At 44.6% G+C, this 20,704-nt stretch overlaps 1 protein-coding gene across 2 annotated transcripts in view; it reads right to left on the bottom strand.

Annotated features, from left to right (window-relative positions):
* The window catches only part of col9a2 (procollagen, type IX, alpha 2), a 146,719-nt gene that overhangs the window by 27,571 nt on the left and 98,444 nt on the right, over positions 1 to 20,704 (bottom strand). For both annotated transcript variants that reach the window (XM_072247131.1, XM_072247133.1), the window contains exons 17-23: positions 19,015 to 19,068; positions 17,616 to 17,669; positions 16,666 to 16,719; positions 8,639 to 8,692; positions 4,355 to 4,399; positions 351 to 404; positions 189 to 242 (exon numbers count right to left, since the gene is read on the bottom strand). In XM_072247131.1, coding sequence (XP_072103232.1) covers positions 189 to 242; positions 351 to 404; positions 4,355 to 4,399; positions 8,639 to 8,692; positions 16,666 to 16,719; positions 17,616 to 17,669; positions 19,015 to 19,068 — 369 coding nt within the window. The remainder of the gene's footprint in view (positions 1 to 188; positions 243 to 350; positions 405 to 4,354; positions 4,400 to 8,638; positions 8,693 to 16,665; positions 16,720 to 17,615; positions 17,670 to 19,014; positions 19,069 to 20,704) is intronic.

Here is a 20,704-nt window from a genome sequence, read left to right as displayed (position 1 = left end):
GCAACGTGCTATGTACTGGAGCTCGTAGAGCCCAACGCCAACACAAACTTGACACGTAGGCTCAGATGGATGTGACCTGACCCCCTCAAAACCCTGGGTCAGGACGTACTTGTGAAGGCCTGCTGCAGCTACCACAGCATCAGTTCCCACCTTAGCGCTAGTAAATCTTCAAATGTGTGCACACTCACCCTCAGGCCCACAGGTCCTGGAGGGCCAATCTCCCCTTGAGGTCCAGGCTCACCCTGTCAACACACACACACAATTAACTTTCCACCTACTTCAGGCCACAGACAGAAAGTTGTAACAGAGGCAGCAGCAAGGTGAATCAGAACAAATGGTGCTTTCCTTACCATTTTACCTGGGGGACCAGACAAACCCGTCATTCCTCGCACACCACTTTCACCCTATTACAAAAATACCATCAGTTACTGAAGAGAATACTATCAACCAATTTTTTTAAAAAATAGACATTTATTCAGAGAAAACAGTAACAAAGGGGTAAAATATTCCAGGACTCCTCCCAGGAGTATTGTAAGACACAATGGAATGAAGTTATAGAGGAATCAAACATCTGTTCAAAGTGTAAATACAAGAGATACGGAACTCAAGCAACACACTCAAAATGCTGGAGGAACTCAGCAAGTCGGCAGTATCTGTAGAGGGAAATAAACAGTCAACATTTCGGACTGGGATGAAGGGTCTCAGCCCAAAACATTAACTGTTTGTTCCCTGCAATAGATGCTGCCTGACCTGCTGAGTTCCTCCAGCATTTTGCATCTGTTGTATCTGATCAAATGGCCAGTTTTGAGCTCCCAAATATCAGTAGAATATATTCATATACAAAAATGTTTCTTTGAGGAAGTTTTGAGCTCAATATATCTGCTAATTTCTTGTCTTGACAGATCTCAGGAGAGAGAGCAGTTGCTTTCGGAGTCAGGTGTGGGGCATGCACACATGCAATCAGTGTGGTCTATCCAATGACAGACCAAAACAGGCAGACGAAGGAGGTCAGGGCAGATGCTCAGGCTATAAATCAGCCCTCTGGGACTATAAAGACTTAGAAATACTGTGGATCGCAGGAGAGAAACCATGTACAAGGAATTGTTCTGTGGATCATGGTGTGTGTTCTGGGGTGGGAGTAGATGGATCATGGGCTATGAAGTCTAGGTTGGGAGAGTGTGGTGACATCCGTCGGTGGATATGGTGCCTTGTGCATCAGGCCAGGTAATCAGGCTGGGGTGTTGGGACTGATAGTGAATGACGTTCAATCTGGAGATCAGTTTTCAAAGTCCATCCTGGAGATGGTCAGGAATGGGATTGCCCTGAAGTCTGCCATTTTGAAGATTGCTATGATAGGATGGGTCACTTGGTGCTAGACCGAACTGGGAATCAGCTGGAAATTGTTTGTGCTGCAGATGATGTCAACATTGGGTTGAAGATCTAGAGTGGGTCAGTCACTGGTGGTCATATCTGATGGGCCGGGTGGGGGTGCAGTGAGCCAATAGGGAGCTGCTGTGACAAAAAAAATTACTTTACTTATAATGGTCCTTCTTGAATTTGATTCCTAGTGCCAGACGCCATGAATTTTGCCATGTTAAAGCAGAGCCCTGTAAGTCCCAACTCACAATCACCATTAAGACAAGTGTTGCCCACTTTGTTCAAGGACGTGCATGCACAGCTCAGAAGGATGACCCAGGAGGAAGAACAAGAGAGTCCATAGAATGATGGGAGTAGTCAGATGACTTACAAGAACAATGATCTCCATGGTGGGACCTCATAGGATGAGGGAAATTCCTTTGCTCGGGGACTAGTGAATCGGTGGAAATCTCTGTTTCAGAAGGTAGCTAAAATAGAGTTTGAATGGCTAAGCGGATTAGGTGACAATGGATCGAATGCCGGAAAATTGGTCACATGGGGGTAATTGGACGGCTGAAGCTGTTGCCTCACTGGTCCATCTGCCCCGTCCTTGCTTGTGTGGAATTTGCACTTTCTGCCTGTAACCAGGTGGGCTTCACACACTGTAGCCACTCCAGTCTCCTCCCACATCCAAACAATACAGAGGTCAGCAGGGTAATTAACATGTGTAAATTGCCCCTGGTGGGTGTGTGTGTGTGTGTGTGTGTGTTTGTGCCTGCTTGTGTGTGTGTTTGCATGAGTTTGTGTATGTGCTTGTTTGCAAGTGTGTGTGTGTGTGTGTGTGTGTTTGTGTGGGGTGGGGGAGGTGGTTGAGTTGATGGAAATGTGGAGATGATGACTGGGATTAATGTACTGTGAGCTTGATTGCCAGTGTGTATTGGAAAGATGAAGTCCACATCCATTTTGTGACTGCATGATTCTATGAACTTGGGATGATCATGTTGAGTGGTAGAGCAAGCTCAGAGTACACCTACACCTCATGTCTACGTTAGACCAACCTGCATTTCCCTCTAAGGAAATAATTCATGGACTTCATAGAACCTACTGTAGGCGTACAGTTCCTCAGTATAATTGGTTTTAAATGACAAGGAACATCAGAATGTGGCAGTTTTCAAAGGAGCTGTTACACCTTTGGAATTAATATCCACTGCAGTGGAAGGGAAAAGGAATCGTTCCTGTAAGTGGTAAGTCCTGACAGTGACCAACACCACTGCCAATCATTGCAGCTAGAAATGGAAATCAAAAATATCTGTGGATGCTGAAAATCTAAATAATGCAATGGAAACACTCGTCAGGTCAGGCCACATCTGTGTGAAGAAGAACAGAGATAAAATCTTAGTTCGATCACCCTTCATCAGAACTGAAACTGGAGCTTTGCTTGAAAGTGGGAATTCTCAGGGCTGCAGGGAAAGTGTGGGAGAGTGGGTATGATTGGTCAGTGTGGGAGAGTGGGTACGCTTGGTCAGTGTGGGAGAGTGGGTACAATTGGTGAGTGTGGGAGAGTGGGTACGATTGGTGAGTGTGGGAGAGTGGGTATGATTGGTCAGTGTGGGAGAGTGGGTACGATCGGTGAGTGTGGGAGAGTGGGTACGATCGGTCAGTGTGGGAGAGTGGGTACGATCGGTGAGTGTGGGAGAGTGGGTACGATTGGTCAGTGTGGGAGAGTGGGTACAATTGGTGAGTGTGGGAGAGTGGGTACAATTGGTCAGTGTGGGAGAGTGAGTACAATTGGTGAGTGTGGGAGAGTGGGTACGATCGGTCACTGTGGGAGAGTGGGTACGATCGGTGAGTGTGGGAGAGTGGGTTCGATCGGTCAGTGTGGGAGAGTGGGTACGATCGGTGAGTGTGGGAGAGTGGGTACGATTGGTCAGTGTGGGAGAGTGGGTACGATCGGTGAGTGTGGGAGAGTGGGTTCGATCGGTCAGTGTGGGAGAGTGGGTACGATTGGTCAGTGTGGGAGAGTGGGTACGATTGGTCAGTGTGGGAGAGTGGGTACGATTGGTGAGTGTGGGAGAGTGGGTACGATTGGTCAGTTTGGGAGAGTGGGTACGATCGGTGAGTGTGGGAGAGTGGGTTCGATCGGTCAGTGTGGGAGAGTGGGTACGATTGGTCAGTGTGGGAGAGTGGGTTCGATCGGTCAGTGTGGGAGAGTGGGTACGATCGGTGAGTGTGGGAGAGTGGGTACGATTGGTCAGTTTGGGAGAGTGGGTACGATCGGTGAGTGTGGGAGAGTGGGTACGATCGGTCAGTGTGGGAGAGTGGGTATGATTGGTCAGTTTGGGAGAGTGGGTACGATCGGTGAGTGTGGGAGAGTGGGTACGATCGGTCAGTGTGGGAGAGTGGGTACAATTGGTCAGTGTGGGAGAGTGGGTACGATCGGTGAGTGTGGGAGAGTGGGTACGATTGGTCAGTGTGGGAGAGTGGGTACAATTGGTGAGTGTGGGAGAGTGGGTACGATCGGTCAGTGTGGGAGAGTGGGTACAATTGGTGAGTGTGGGAGAGTGGGTACGATTGGTCAGTTTGGGAGAGTGGGTATGATTGGTCAGTTTGGGAGAGTGGGTACGATTGGTTAGCTCCTTTTTATTTCTTTAGAGATATAGCACGGTCACAGGCCCTTTCGGTCCAACCAGCTTCTGCTGCCTAATTACACCCATGTGACCAATTGACCTCCTACCTCATACGTCTCTGGGTTGTGGGTGGAAGCTGAACCACCCAAAGGAAACCCACATGGTCATGGGGAGAATGTACAGTCTTCTTACAGAGGCAGAAGGCCAGCTGCGCTCCTGGCAGGCAAGCCAAGGGCACAGCCAACTCCCATGGAGACTGGAATCCACACAGACACATCCACATTGGTTTCGGAATAGATACCAGATGAAATGGACAGCATATTTCATTCAGTTGTGCCTTTAATGGAAAGGTTTGACGAAAGTTCAGTTACCGTGGCTCCAGCGGCTCCCTTCTGACCGGGCTGCCCTGATAAACCCTGGCAAAGGAAACGTCATTGATTAATTACTGCAGGGGAACAGATGGATGTTGTAGTAGAAACTATAATATGATTTATTTTCAATTGCCTTTCTATTCATTCACACAAAGGGGTCAAATCTTCCCAGGGTACAATCCTTGGAGGTACCGGCTCTCCCTGGGGTACAGTTCCTGTGGGTTCTGAATCTCCCCGGGGTTCAGTTCCTGTGGGTTCTGAATCTCCCTGGGGTTCAGTCCCTAAGTGTACCAACTCTCCACTGGGTACAATCCCCGGAGGTACTGACTCTCCTCAGGATACAGTACCTGAGGATTCTGACTGTCTTCAGAGTTCAGTTCCCAAAGGTACTGATTGTCTCCTGGGTACAGTTCCTGAAGATGCTGACTCACCCTGGGTTACAGACTCAAAGGTACTGACTCTCCCCAGGGTACAGTCCCTGGGGGAACCGACTCTCCTCAAGCTACAGTCCCTAGGGGAGCCGACTCTCCCCCGGGTACAGTCCCTCGGGGAACCGACTCTCCCCAGGGTACAGTCCCTCGGGGAACCGACTCGCCCCAGGGTCCTGTCCCTGGGGGAACCAACTCTCCCCAGGGTACAGTCCCTGAGGGAACCAACTCTCCCCAGGGTACAGTCCCTCGGGGAACCGACTCTCCCCAGGGTCCTGTCCCTGAGGGTTCTCTCTCCAAGGTACAGTCCTGAAGGAATCTTTAGAAGAGTCACATTGCTTAGAACATAGAACAGCCCTTCAGCCCATGATGTTGTGCTGACCTTTAAACTACTCTAAGATCGATTGAACCCTTCTCTCCTATGTAGACTTCCATTTTTCTATCATCCAGTGCCAATCTATAATGTATCTGCCACTACCAGCATCCCTGGCAGAACATTTCATGCAACCACCATTCACATTTCTCATATTCCTCTCCATACATTCCTCCAAACATCTTACAATTATGCCCCCTGGTGTGAGCCAGTTTCCTGATGTATCTGCTCCTCTCATCCTCCTTTGCTCCAAAGGGAAAAGCCCTAGCTCACTTAACTTATCCTCATAAGACCTGCTCCCTAATCCAGGCAACATTCTGTGCATCCTCTCTGAAGCCTTCCTTAGGTGATCAGAACTGCACACAATATTCCAAGTGTGGTCTAACCAGAGTTTTATAGAGCTGTAACATCACCTTGTGACTTTTGAAATCAATCCCTCAACTAATGAAGGTCAACAGACCAAACGCCTTCTTAACCACCGTGTTAACTTGTGCAGCAACTTTGAGGGATCTATGGACGTGGAGGGATGTGAAGTGTGGGAACTTTGCACACTCCTGTCATTTCCTCAAATACATACTGTACCATCCTTTGGTCTACCTATGGGGTAGATGATACCAATCATTCTTACAATAAACACTATGATCTCACGTATATCTCTTTCCTCCTGAAAGTAACCATATAACATATAACAATTACAGCACGGAAACAGGCCATCTTGGCCCTTCTTGTCCGTGCCAAACTCTTACCCTCACCTAGTTCCACCGACCTGCACTCAGCCCATAACCCTCCATTCCTTTCCTGTCCATACATCTATCCAATTTAACGTGCCTCAACCACTTCTGCTGGAAGCTCGTTCCACACAGCCACCAGTCTCTGAGTAAAGAAGTTCCCCCTCATGTTACCCCTAAACTTTTGCCCTTTAACTCTCAACTTATATCCTCTTGTTTGAATCTCTCCCACTCTCAATGGAAAAAGCCTATCCCCCTCATAATTTTAAATATCTCTATCAAGTCCCCCCTCAACCTTCTACGCTCCAAAGAATAAAGACCTAACTTGTTCAACCTTTCTCTGTAACATAGGAGATGAAACCCTGGCAATATTTTAGTAAACCTCCTCTGTACTCTCTCAGTTTTATTGACATCTTCCTATAATTCAGTGACCAGAACTGTACACAATACTCCAAATTTGGCCTCACCAATGCCTTATACAATTTCAAAATTACATCCCAACTCTTATACTCAATGCTCTGTCTAATAAAGGCCAGCATACCAAAAGCTTTCTTCACCATCCTATCCACATGTGATTCCACCTTCAGGGAACTATGCACCATTATTCCTAGATCCCTCTGTTCTACTGCATTCTTCAATGCCCTACCATTTACCATGTATGTCCTATTTTGATTAGTCCTACCAAAATGTAGCATCTCATATTTTTCAGCATTAAGCTCCATCTGCCATTTTTCAGCCCACTCTTCTAACTGGCCTAAATCTCTCTGCAAGCTTTGAAAACCTACTTCATTAACCACAATGCCACCTATCTTAGTATCATCTGCATACTTACTAATCCAATTTACCACCCCATCATCCAGATCACTAATATATATGACAAACAACATTGGACCCAGTACAGATCCCAGAGGCACACCACTAGTCACCGGCCTCCAATCTGACACACAGTTATCCACCACTACTCCCTGGCATCTCCCATCCAGCCACTGCTGAATCCATTTTACTACTTCAATACTAATACCTAACGATTGAACCTTCCTAACTAACCTTCCGTGTGGAACCTTGTCACATATCCGTCCACTCTGATTCTCTAAGGGACCAATTTTATCCCTCACTATTCTTTTGCTATTAATATAACTGTAGAAACCCTTTGGATTTATTTTCACCTTACTTGCCAAAGCATCTTCTTTTAGCTTTTCTAATTTCTTTCTTAAGATTCTTTTTACATTCTTTAATATTCCTCGAGCACCTCATTTACTCCAAGCTGCCTATTTTTATTGTAGATCCCCCTCTTTTTCCGAACCAAGTTTCCAATATCCCTTGAAAACCATGGCTCTCTCAAATTTTTAACCTTTCAACCTAACAGGAACATAAAGATCCTGTACCCTCAAAATTTCACCTTTAAATGACCTCCATTTCTCTACTACATCTTTCCCATAAAACAAATCGTCCCAATCCACTGCTTCTAAATTCTTTCGCATCTCCTCAAAGTTAGCCTTTCTCCAATCAAAAATCTCAACCCTGAGTCCAGTCCTATCCTTCTCTATAATTATATTGAAACTAATGGCATTGTGATCACTGGACCCGAAGTGCTCTCCAACACATACCTCCGTCACCTGACCTATCTCATTCCCTAACAGGAGATCCAACACTGCCCCTTCTCTAGTTGGTACCTCTACATATTGCTGCAAAAAACTATATTGCACACATTTGACAAACTCTAAACCATCCAGCTGTTTTACAGAATGGGCTTCCCGGTCAATGTGTGGAAAATTAAAATCTCCCACAACCACAACCTTGTGCTTACTACAAATGTCTGCTATCTCTTTACAAATTTGCTCCTCCAGTTCTCACTCGCCATTAGGTGGTCTATAATACACCCCTATAAGCGGCACAACACCTTTCCTATTCCTCAATTCCACCCAAATAGCCTCCCTAGACGAGCCCTCTAATCTATCCTGCCAGAGCACCGCTGTAATATCTTCTCTGACAAGCAATGCAACACCTCCCCCTCTTGCCCCTCCTATTCTATCACACCTGAAGCAACAAAACCCAGGAATATTTAGTTGCCAATCACACCCCTCCTGCAACCATGTTTCACTAATAGCTACATCATATTTCCAGATATCAATCCATGCTCTAAGCTCATCCACCTTTCTTACAATGTTCCTAGCATTAAAATAGATGCATTTAAGAAACTCTCCACCTCTAACTCTCTGTTTGCCCTTAATGGAGCAAAGAACTTTGTTACGTTTTTCTTCCTTCTCCCCTACATCTTCGGTCTGAGTGCTCCCAATCTCTGTCCCCTGCCTATCCTCCCTCACACACTGTCTACTAGCTTTCTCTATTTGTGAACTAACCTCCTCCCTCCCAGTCTCTTCGATTTGATTCCCACCCCCCAACCATTCTAGATTAAAGTAACCTCAGTAGCCTGTGCAAATCTCCCCACCAGGATATTGGTCTCCCTAGGATTCTAGTGCAACCCGTCCTTTTTGTACAGGTCAGAAAGTACTCTTCCTTTGTCCTGAAAGCCATTCTCAAAACATTCCACTCAATTACTCTAAATACCTAATTGCCTGATGCATATTTCCCAAAGTTTCCTGAATCTTTCACAAGTAATCATGAAAACAGGCGGCTTAGAACATTTGGGAAAACAACTCAGTGCCTGAAGGCTCAGTTTCCCACTGGCCTTCTTGTGCGGCTGTTCTGAGTTGACCTGTTTCGAACTGATTAATAAACAAGCACAGATACTCACAGGTTTGCCCTGAGGACCAGGAGGTCCTGGAATCCCTGCTTGGCCATTTGCTCCCTGCAGAGGAAAAGGGGAGAGAGGAAAAGTTCATGAGTCTTCACCAAACACTGCTGAATTTCAGGATGTAGAAGCCACTGCAATTCAGGGCTGCACATAACAACGAGCTGAGGGAAAACACATGCTGCGGCCACGTCCCCATTATTCCCACCAATTCTGAAAACAACTTAGATTGCTGTGGTGGACATTCCAAAGATGTAAAATAGTAAGGATAATCTTGTACTGCATGCATTCAAAGAAACAAATGGAGTGCTTTTCTCATTCCTTTCCTTCTTGAAATCGGTGGCCAGTGAGATAAAGCTAAAGGCTGGGAAAGCCCCTTTGCCTTACTGAATGCATCAGACACAGATGTTAATACATTCCCAGCTGCCTTTACAGAGTTACCCTGCTGGATAGAAAAGGCAGAATGGAGAACTAATGCTCAGAAGGAAAAGTAGACCTACAGCAATTTAACACTCATGAACGTTGAATTATGTTAACGTTACGTATACCCAGCACTGATGGGTACCTCACGGACTTATCAAAAGCACGACCCCTCCACAGAAACCAACAGCCCAGGCTTACATAACTGTCAACAAGGGGATCTTGTAATCAAACTAATACAGGACCGGAGACCCACATTTAGCCAAGACTGCCCCTTTGAGAAACACATGCACGCAGCCACTACCAGAGAGCTGGGGATCTGCAAGTGCCTCCGGTGAGATGGGAGTAGTGTTTTGAGATCATAAGTACTTCAGCCCATTTCTGACGTTGACACTGAGTGCTGTCAGTGAGAGTACTGACAGCATTTGGGGAAGGTGCAGCACATACCTCATTAACTTCTGTTAAAGGTCCTGTCACCTGTCTAATATGTTACAAGTTCAATGTTAGGCACTTCCAGGTCCTATACCCCTCACATCTCACTCTGTAGGTCAACAGGCATTTACCAAATATTCCTCACTTTACTGGAGAAGATTTTTTTCCAAGTTCCTTTCTCAATTTCAGGGCAGGTATATCAACTGACCTCAAACCAAAAGGGTTTAATTTAAATAAACAATTTAATACTAATATTCCCACCTGCTTACTTGATCTTGCCCTCTTTATCAATATTTTTATTGAAGGAAGTGCACCTTTAATAACCCCAATGACTCAGTATCTTGCCAACAAAGGAAGAACAAACTCCGGTGACCCAATTGTTGAACATGGTAATGGTCTTAGGTCACTAAAAGAAAAAATGCAGCTGTCGTTGGGAAACAATAGTCAACCTGTGATCAATAGCTCCCATTTCCAGTAACATTCCAAAGTACAAATCATCTTGTAATCGAGACTGATTGAGGGGTAAATGTTGTCCAGATTCTCAGGGAGCAATTTCCTGCCTTTCCTCAGAATGGTGCTGGGGGGATTTCTATGTCCTCACACGAGAGTAGATGAGGCTTGAGGTCAGCATCCCATCTGAGAATCAGTGTGAGAGTGTAGCTCTCCCATCAGTAATATGCTGGAGATGCCAAATTCGATTATCTGCTTCGCCCTCTGTAGGAATTTATGTATTTATATTTCTTGTGTTTGTATTATTGTGTTCTTTATCTCATTGTGTTTGTTTGTGTGCTGCACCGGATCCGGAATAACAATTATCTTGAGCAGCCCTTACACTTGTGCACTGGAAGTGACGTTAAACAATCCTGAATCTGGAATTCTGAAGAATACCCATAACCTTCTGCCTCAGACAGTTACTACTGAAACGTGTGCAGTGAAACAGTCTGAATTTATTTGAATGTTTATCTTGTTAGGCCAAAAGTGTTGGAGGATAGCGTGGAAAATGTGAATGAGAGGCAGTGCAGAGTGACTATAAGACCATAGACCATAAGACATAGGAGCAGAATTAGGCCATCTGGTCGATCGAGTCTGCTCCGCCATTCAATCATGACTGATCATTTTTTCCTATCTCCTCCTCAACCCCAGTTCCCGGCCTTCTCCCTGTAACACTAGACACTAGAATACTAGAGCACAGTACAGGCCCTTCGGCCCTCGATGTTGTGCCGACCCATATATTCCTTTAAAAAAAACGTACTAAACCCACACTACCCCGTAACCCTCTATTTTTCTTTCATCCATGTGCCTGTCCAAGAGGCTCTTAAATACCCCTAATGTTTCAGCCTCCACCACCATCCCTGGCAAGTCGTTCCAGGCACCCACCACCCTCTGTATAAAAAACTTACCCCTGATGTCTCCCCTAAACTTCCCTCCCTTCACTTTGTACATATGCCCTCTGGTGTTTGCTATCCATGCCCTGGGAAACAGGTACTGGCTATCCGACCTATCCACACCTCTCATAATCTTGTAGACCTCTATCAAGTCCCCTCTCATCCTTTGATGCCATGTCCAATCAAGAACCTATTAATCTCTGCCTTAAATACACCCAAAGACTTGGCCTCCACAGCTGCATGTGGCAACAAATTCCACAAATTCACTACCCTTTGGCTAAAGAAATTTCTCTGCATCTCTGTTTTGAAAGGGCGTCCTTCTATCCTGAGGCTGTGCCCTCTTGTCCTAGACTCTCCCACCATGGGAAACATCTTTTCCACATCTACCCTGTCACGGCCTTTCAACATTCGAAAGGTTTCAATGAGATCCCCCCGTCATCCTTCTGAATTCCAGCGAGTACAGACCCAGAGTAATTAAACATTCCTCATCTGATAATCCTTTCATTCCTGGAATCATCCTTGTGAACTTGCATTTAGGCCTCATTCAGGACACACAGAAATACGTGCTCTCACTTTGCTATTATCAATTCTGCCATCAGTCACCACAGTGTACCCTGATCACTGTCTGAGTTCATCTCCAAGGGCTCCTCATTTGTGAGGCTTCTGCACCAGCACTGACTGAACCCTGCCAGGACATCAGAGATCCCCTTTTCCTCCAATCAGTGGTGGCTCTCAGACTTTGAAAACCTGGAGCAAGTAATTGTTGAGCTGATACAACTGCTCTCTACAAATGGTCTCCAGTGCCTGTATAATTCTTTATTACACTCTGAGTCTAACACAACTGTACTTTTTTATACATTGTGTATTTGAGACAAATCTGCGTTGATAAATAACCCAGTTGACACAGACCTGTGTGTAATACTACCTGGTTTTCTGTAGAGACACCTTGGCAGCATTCTTTCCTCAAAAGCAGGCATCCACTCAGAGATCAACCACTGACAAAGCCGAGCTAGTGGAATCTATGCAAGGTGAAGGAAAAGTGTCCTGGAAGACCGCAGCCTGCAGGTCCAAGCAAAGCTTTTGGGCTATCGAGCAATTGTTCCTCCATTTCTGATTGAACTGAATCATGGAACACCTATGGCCATCATCATCATCAGGTGCCGTGCCCGGTTTGAGCTTTGACTGCCATGACCCACACACTCCTGTTTCGGGTCAAGTGGATCAATCATTGGTATTCATTTCCAGTTCTCTGGCTGCTGTCTCCATCATCATTTGTCTTTGCCTTCCTCTTGCTTTCTTCCTTTCAATCTTTCCCATAATTACCCTGCATTCTAACTCCTCTTTCCTAATCACGTCCAATGAAGTTATGTTGCCTTTTCATGATCTCATACATTCTTTCTCTTTTTGTGTTTGCTCTATTCATGACATCCTCATTAGATATTCGTTTCATCCATGATATTCTTTGCATCCTCCTCAAAAACCACATCTCTGCTGCTACAATTCGTTTCCTCATGTTACTCGATGTTGTCCAACATTCTGACCATATAACATAACTGGATAAACATAACATTTCAGTACTCTGAGGCGGGTTGTCATGCCTAGTTTAGTGTTGGTCAGTATACTCTTCATTCTCGTAAAGGTGTCTTTTGCCATCCCTATTCTTCTTTTGATGTCCAAGTCGCACCTGCCATCTGATGTCACCCAGCTTCCTAAGTAGCAAAAGTTCTGTACTTGTTTTATGTCTTCCCCGTTTATTCTCAGCCTGCAGATAGGATTCTCCTTCTTTTTGGATATCACCATACATTCTGTCTTTTTGCAATTGATAGATAGACCCATTTTTGCACTTTACATAGAACATAGAACATAGAATAGTACAGCACAGTACAGGCCCTTTGGCCCACAATGTTGTGCCGACCCTCAAACCCTGCCTCCCATATAAGCCCCCACCTTAAATTCCTCCATATACCTGTCTCGTAGTCTCTTAAACTTCACTAGTGTATCTGCCTCCACGACTGACTCAGGCAGTGCATTCCACGCACCAACCACTCTCTGAGTAAAAAACCTTCCTCCAATATCCCCCTTGAACTTCCCACCCCTTACCTTAAAGCCATGTCCTCTTGTATTGAGCAGTGGTGCCCTGGGGAAGTGGCGCTGGCTATCCACTCTATCTTGTACACCTCTATCATGTCTCCTCTCATCCTCCTTCTCTCCAAAGAGTAAAGCCTTAGCTCCCTTAATCTCTGATCATAACGCATACTTTCTAAACCAGGCAGCATCCTGGTAAATCTCCTCTGTACCCTTTCCAATGCTTCCACATCCTTCCTATAGTGAGGTGACCAGAACTGGACACAGTACTCCAAGTGTGGCCTAACCAGAGTTTTATAGAGCTGCATCATTACATCGCGACTCTTAAACTCTATCCCTCGACTTATGAAAGCTAACACCCCATAAGCTTTCTTAACTACCCTATCCACCTGTGAGGCAACTTTCAGGGATCTGTGGACATGTACCCCGAGATCCCTCTGCTCCTCCACGCTACCAAGTATCTGCCATTTACTTTGTACTCTGCCTTGGAGTTTGTCCTTCCAAAGTGTACCACCTCACACTTCTCCGGATTGAACTCCATCTGCCACTTCTCAGCCCACTTCTGCATCCTATCAATATCTCTCTGCAATCTTTGACAATCCTCTACACTATCTACAACACCACCAACGTTTGTGTCATCTGCAAACTTGCCAACCCACCCTTCTACCCGCACGTCCAGGTCGTTAATAAAAATTACGAAAAGTAGAGGTCCCAGAACAGATCCTTGTGGGACACCACTAGTCACAATCCTCCAATCTGAATGTACTCCATCCACCACCAACCTCTGCCTTCCGCAGGCAAGCCAATTCTGAATCCACCTGGCCAAACTTCCCTGGATCTCATGCCTTCTAACTTTCTGAATAAGCCTACCGTGTGGAACCTTGTCGAATGCCTTACTAGAATCCATATAGATCACATCCACTGCACTACTCTCATCTATACGGCTGGTCACCTCCTCAAAGAACTCTATCAGGCTTGTTAGACATGATCTGCCCTTCACAAAGCCATGCTGACTGTCCTTGATCAGACCATGAATCTCTAAATGCCCATAGATCCTATCTCTAAGAATCTTTTCCAACAGCTTTCCCACCACAGACATAAGGTTCACTGGTCTATAATTACCCGGACTATCCCTACTACCGTTTTTGAACAAGGGGACAACATTCGCCTCCCTCCAATCCTCTGGTACCATTCCCGTGGACAACGAGGACATAAAGATCTTAGCCAGAGGCTCAGCAATCTCTTCCCTCGCTTCGTGGAGCAGCCTGGGGAATATTCCGTCAGGCCCCGGGGACTTATCTGTCCTAATGTATTTTAACAACTCCAACACCTCCTCTCCCTTAATATCAACATGCTCCAGAACATCAACCTCACTCATATTGTCCTCATCATCATCAAGTTCCCATCATCAAGTTTCTTCAACAATTATATCAATTAAGTTTTGCAGTTCTTCCTCCGTACTTGCAATTAACAAAGTGTCATCTGCATATCTGAAATTATTGACGTTTTCAACTTTGGTTCCCAAGATGTCTCTTATTTTTTGTAATATTGTCTCACTGTACACATTGAATAAATGCAATGCACAGTGACACAATGCAAAACATATCCAGGTGCAAACTGTAATAGTGACCATAACCCAGTAGTATGTCATGTAAAAGTAAAACTTAAAAAACTAAAAAATAAATTAAATTAATAACTAAACTAAATTAAAGAACTAAAGAAGCAAAAACCTGAACAATCCCTTGACTATTTGCAATTAATTAAAGAAGAAAACTTAAGACAAAAATTTACAATTGAAGTAAGGAATAGATTTCAAAGTCTAGAAATAGAATCTGTTGAAGATGATAGCAATCATGTAGAAATGAAATTTAACTCTCTAAAGGATGCCTTGGTAGAATCAGCAAAGTCAGTGATTCCTAAAAAAGAAAAAAGCACAAAGAATAAATGGATGACAGATGAAATCAAAAATCTAATGGAAGAAAGGAGATGGAAGAAAACAAATCTTATAGAATGTAAGTCCTTAGATAAAAAAGTTAAAAGCTTATGTCAAAAAGCCAAAGAAGAATGGTTAAACCAGGAATGTGAGCAAAGAGAAAGAATCCCTATTACTGATCCAAAAAGGTTACATCAACAAATCAAGAATATCACTGGTAAAAAGCTCCTCTGTTCTTCAGGTGGATGTTTGAAAGCAAAGGATGGTACCATTATCATGGAAAAAGATGAAATTACGAACAGATGGACTGAGTATATCCAGAAATTGTTTGAAGACGATCGAGGCGAAAAACCAGAAATTAAGAAAAACACTTATGGTAGGCACCTGAAAACCCTGTAACAATACCACCAGAGAATCTGATGATCATCTGGAAGGACAGATGCATTAACACCAGCGTACTGGAGAAGGCCAACATAAACAGCATCTCCACCACTATAAAGCAACACCAACTCAGATGTATAGGTCATGTTATCTGGATGTCTAACATCTGCCCAAACAGATCGGTAACTCCCAGTTGAAGGAAGCCAGCAAGACCCTGATGGGCAAAGGAAACATTTCAAAGACAGCATCAAGATCAGCCTGCAGAAATTCAGCATTCCAGCTAGGAACTGGGAAGACTTTGCACTCAATAGGTGCTTCTGCAGGAAATCTGCTCTCGAGGAAGTTGTGCCACATGACAGCACCCTCCACTGTGCCACAGAGAACAAGTGGCAGCTGCGAAAGGAGTGACTGAACAACCAAAAGACCCAACTACTAACCGCAGACACCACTTCACTCTTGCCCATGCTGCTGCAAAATATTTGGATCCCAGATCGGCCTCTCCAGCCACCTGAGGACCTACCAATAGACAGCCCTCAGCAGAACATCATACTGGGCTAGAGTGGCACTGTCATGGATGCACAGTAGCATGTGGCACTAGAGGCTTGTTTTTGCTATATAGCAGCTTGTTTTCGCATAGATCTTCTTCAGTACTGTGTGTGTTCATACTTTGCCTTTGAATACAGCAGCTGAGAGGAGTGACACTAATTCAGCTCATATAATATCAGCTTACATTCCCATGCACTGGAATTTGCAACAGAATAGTTCTCCAGGCCTTCACTGCCTCTTTCATATGGCATAAACATTAGCCTGATAACTTTCTGCACCGAGCAAAACAGTTCTCTCTACTGTCTTGACCAGTACATACACCTCCATACATCTCACTAAAGAAATCACCATCATTTATCAAACTTGTCATGCTTTCCAAAAGTATTACAGTTTGATGTGCTGCAGTGCTTGCATAATTCTTTTCTGCATTCTGAGTCTAACATAAACAGTGTACAAGTTCTTTGTACGTTTTTTAATGCACTATGTACTTGACACTTACCTGTGCTGATACATAGCCCAGTTTGTTTCTATGGGTCAAGAAGGGTCTGGCTGGTCAGAGAACATAATACCAGCCCAAGTATTGTCTTTGTTTTTTTGAGCACAAGGCGACAGGGGAAGAGAGTAAGGACCTAATTGACCTTTTCCACCAGTGAAAATGTAGTTTCGGGCAATTTTGGATTAGGGGCTTTTGAAACGAGACTAATGAGTAGAAAGCCTGTTTATTTGCATCAGTGGGCTACTGGATTAAGCCGCCCCCCGACATTCACAAGTTTGGTACTGATCCACTCAGTGTTACAAAATCTCTTTCACAAATTCTCCCCAGCCCAAAGCTTATCTCCGTTAAGTACCTTCATACCAGGAACCCCAGGGGTGCCATCCTTGCCATCAATGCCTGGCAATCCCTGTAATAAAACACACAGTGCAGGTCAGCAGAAAGAATTAGTGTGTGGACAATGAATGTGACAGTGCAGGTTTTTATAGAAATCATCCCCAGCCTCATTTCTTGCATTGAGGAAGTTTAGTTTTAGTCAAACAGAGCCTCGACTAAACCCATTTAAAGCAGTGCAATAACTTCTGGACATCACAACTTTGGAGTGTTCTATTGTCCTTGGAGGGACTGCGCAGGAGCACCAGATCAAAGGCAGGGCTGAATGGGTTAAATTCCTAGTATTGCCTGCGTACAGAGATTTGCATTTTCTGTAGTTTTTTAAAAAAATATTCATTCAAGGGAAGGTGGGCTTCACAGCCAGTTTGTCTCTCATTGCCCTTGGGAAGGTGACAATGAGCTGTATTCTTGAACCAGTACAATTCTTAAGGTTTGGTCGTTAGGGAAGTGGTTCCAAGATGCTGACTAAACAATGAATGAATGAAGTACAGAATTAGTGGATAATTCTTAGGAACTATTCAGGTAGAAGGAACATATTGCCCCAGTATGGAGTCCAGAACAAGAGGGAAGAAGATTAAAACTGTTCCTGTACTATCGGAGGAAGATATTGGGTAACATGACTTCATGTGAAGGATAATGAACTTCTGGAACCTTCTCCCTCACTAAGCTGTGAAGCTGTGACTTTGCACTGAACCCAGTCCCAGCCCTGGTCTTGCATCCGACACCACTGATAGACCTAATGCTACAGCCCTGCTTTGTGACAACATTATCCTGCTGGAAGGTTCCAGGTAAAAATCTGGCAGCCCTTTCACTTAGAACCTTCTTAAGCGGAACTGTAGTCAAAAAATAATTAACCAAGGAAATGAATGAAGAGCATTTCTGAATGTATTGTGATGAATAGAAGTAACTCACATTTTTTCCCTTGGGTCCCGAGGGACCTTGGCGTCCTTGCTGCCCCCGTTCTCCCTGTGAAGTGACAGAGCAGTCGGTCGGTGAGTGATGGGTGCTCAAAGTAAAAGGGCGAGTAACCAGAAACCAGAGCACATGGCACAAAGTTACACTGCAGATAGCCACACAGGAACAACCCTGCACATCGTCCACTTCAGATTGTCCTCCCGACTGTCACCAACGTGGCCAAGCCTACATGGGACCCAGTTCTACCCATCACCACTGAAATTTCCCTCTCTCCCCACACATCTCATACTGAGGACATAAAACACTGCAGGAGGAGCCATTTGCTTCCCGCTCTGCCATTCGGTAGATCCGGGCCGACCTTTAACTTTGGCTCAAACTTCCTGCACTAACCGCATTTTCCTCGATTCCCTTCAGATCTAAAAATCCACAGGTTGTCTTGAATATACTCAGTGACAGAGACCATCTGCCATTCATCTAAACGCTCTTAACTTAGTGAGACCATCTGCTCAGTGAGACCATCTGCCATTCATCTAAACGCTCTTAACTTAGTCTAAGTATTTGCAAAATATTGTACACAAATACCACACTTCCCTAAAACCACTGAGCAAATTAATACTACCAAACACAATAACACACCATGACATTGACAGCCCTGTATGCGCCAATATCCTGTCTCAGTAGAAGCCTTCTACTGCTCTGATACTGCTTCTCATTAAGTGCAGACTGCACACTGTACTTTGCCGCAGGAGTACACAGACATGTATTACACTCAAATAAAAAGTGCTTGCTTCAAGACATCATGCTGCTAATAGACCGGTACCTACCGGCAGCCCCACACACACTAATTCCACACTAACACCAGTCCTCTACACAGAGTCACATCAACCTAATGACAGCCCTGCATACAGTACTATATTGACAAGCCTCCACATGTTCCATTTTAGCCCAGATGTCCCTTCATCCCCACTGACACTCTTACACAATATCGCCTCGTCACTTTCCTGTCCCACCATTGAAACAACTGGACCCACTGATACTTGAGCAGACTGCGACCCTGGATACAGTCTTTCTTCATCTCATTGCCGGCCCATTTTACACAGATACTTCATCTACTGAGTCCCCCTCACACTAAAATATCACCCCACTGAGAAGTCTACATTAAAAATAAAACTAAGTTGGGATCTCATGAGGTTTTGTAATCTTCCCTGCATTGACCACCCTTTACACACCGATAGGCCTGTGCGCGTTCCTCAACCCGCTGAGAGCCCTGCATACTAATACTAAAACATCACTGGGGTGTCCTGCAGTTGTGATTGCGGCTGTATAACCCAAAATCCTCCTCCCCACACTGTCATGTACGCAAAGAGATTAAGGGTGTAATTCTGAAATATCTCACCCGATCTCCTTTGTCGCCAAAGTCACCAAGCGGCCCCTCAGGCCCCTGTTCACCCTAAAACAACAAGAGTAAGAAATACAATTAGTCAAATCTTCAAACTGAAGGTTTAAGCATGTGAAAAATGGGATGGAAGACCTCGTAGATGACTTTACAGTAACAGCCTCACCAGAACCATCCACCACAAAATCCCAGCACAAAGTTCCTAAAGATGAAGAGTTCTTTACATTCTCTTGAAAGTGACAGAGGTTCACTAGCATCATCAGTCTGATTACATAGGAGACACACACACAAAATACTGGAGGTACTCAGCAAGCCAGGCAGCATTTATGGAGGGATAAACAATCAATGTTTCAGGCTGAAACCTTTCATCAGGACTCTGCCTAAAAATCGACAGTTCAGTTCCTTTCATAGATGCTGCCACCCCTGCTGAGTTGCTCCAGCATTTTGTGCGTGTTGGTCAAATTTCCCAGCATCTGCAGGCTCTCTTGTGTCTATGATTACACAGGAGCTGTCCAACCACCTGAAGCAGGTGTTCCAGGTATCAAAGACATTTGGCTCAGCATTGTAGAAAGAAGCAGGATTGTTCATGCTTCAAATGCCAATGGAAATTATTTTATTCAGTTATGAGCAAGAGCAGATAATCAACAGGAAAATTGCTACTCTAAAAAAAGTCAACCATGTGGACAGAATCAATAGCTGCAGAGAATCTGGAAAGGTGTACAATGGGATCACAAGACAGGATATTAAGGAAACAGCAGGAAGATAAATGGATGAGGTTGGGAGGTGGATGAGGGTGGGTGGGACTGAGAGGAACGCTGTAAGGTGGTGGGAGCGTTGGATTGGGAGAATGAGAGCATGTGAGTGAATCTACTGTGGAGAATATTGCTTAAAAAGAGAAAGACTACAGAACATGGGCGGACAGAAGGACTTGTTTGGCCTCATGCACAAAGTTAACCTGCAGGTACAGCAAATAATTTGGAAGATAACCTTATTGCAATAGGAATGGAGAATAACAGTCTTGTTACAACTGGATAGGGCATTAGGGAGAACACACCTGGAGACCTGGAGACAGTTTATACCTCTTTATTTAATGTGCCATATATTGATAGTTCTGAAAAGTGTCAGAAATTGATTCTTGATATGAAAGGGCTGTCTTATAAAGAAAGGTTAAGCAGGTTGGGCTGACTGATTGGAGTTTTGGAAAAAGACTAGGAGATCCTATCAAATCATATAAGATTAAGAGGACGTCATGTTAGAGATTTAGAGATTAATTTTATTTGTCACATTTACATCGAAACATACAGTGAAATGCATCATTTCATGTCATCATTTACGATGTGCTAGGGGCAGACATGCTTCCAGCACCAAAACAGCATGCCCACAACTTACTAACCCTAACCTGTATGTCGTTTTGGAATGGGGGAGGAAACCTACACAGTTACAGGGTGAACATACAAGCGCCTTACACTCAGCAGCAGGAATTGAGCCACGATCTTCTAATCACTGGCACTGCAGAGCATTACAATAACTGCTGGTGCTGAGTAAAAGAGGTTTCCCTTCATGGGGTAATCAGAAAATGAAAGCCTAGTTTCAGAATAGAGATTTGGTCTTCTTCTCACTTCTGACAAAAGTTCTTCAACCTGGAGCACTAACAGTTTCTCTGCCCAAGGATGCTGCCTGACCTGCTGAG

The sequence above is a fragment of the Mobula birostris genome, chromosome 30, assembly GCF_030028105.1.
Source record: "Mobula birostris isolate sMobBir1 chromosome 30, sMobBir1.hap1, whole genome shotgun sequence".
In the NCBI taxonomy this organism is placed as follows: Eukaryota; Metazoa; Chordata; class Chondrichthyes; order Myliobatiformes; family Myliobatidae; genus Mobula; species Mobula birostris.
This window is presented reverse-complemented; position numbering and strand designations above follow the sequence as displayed.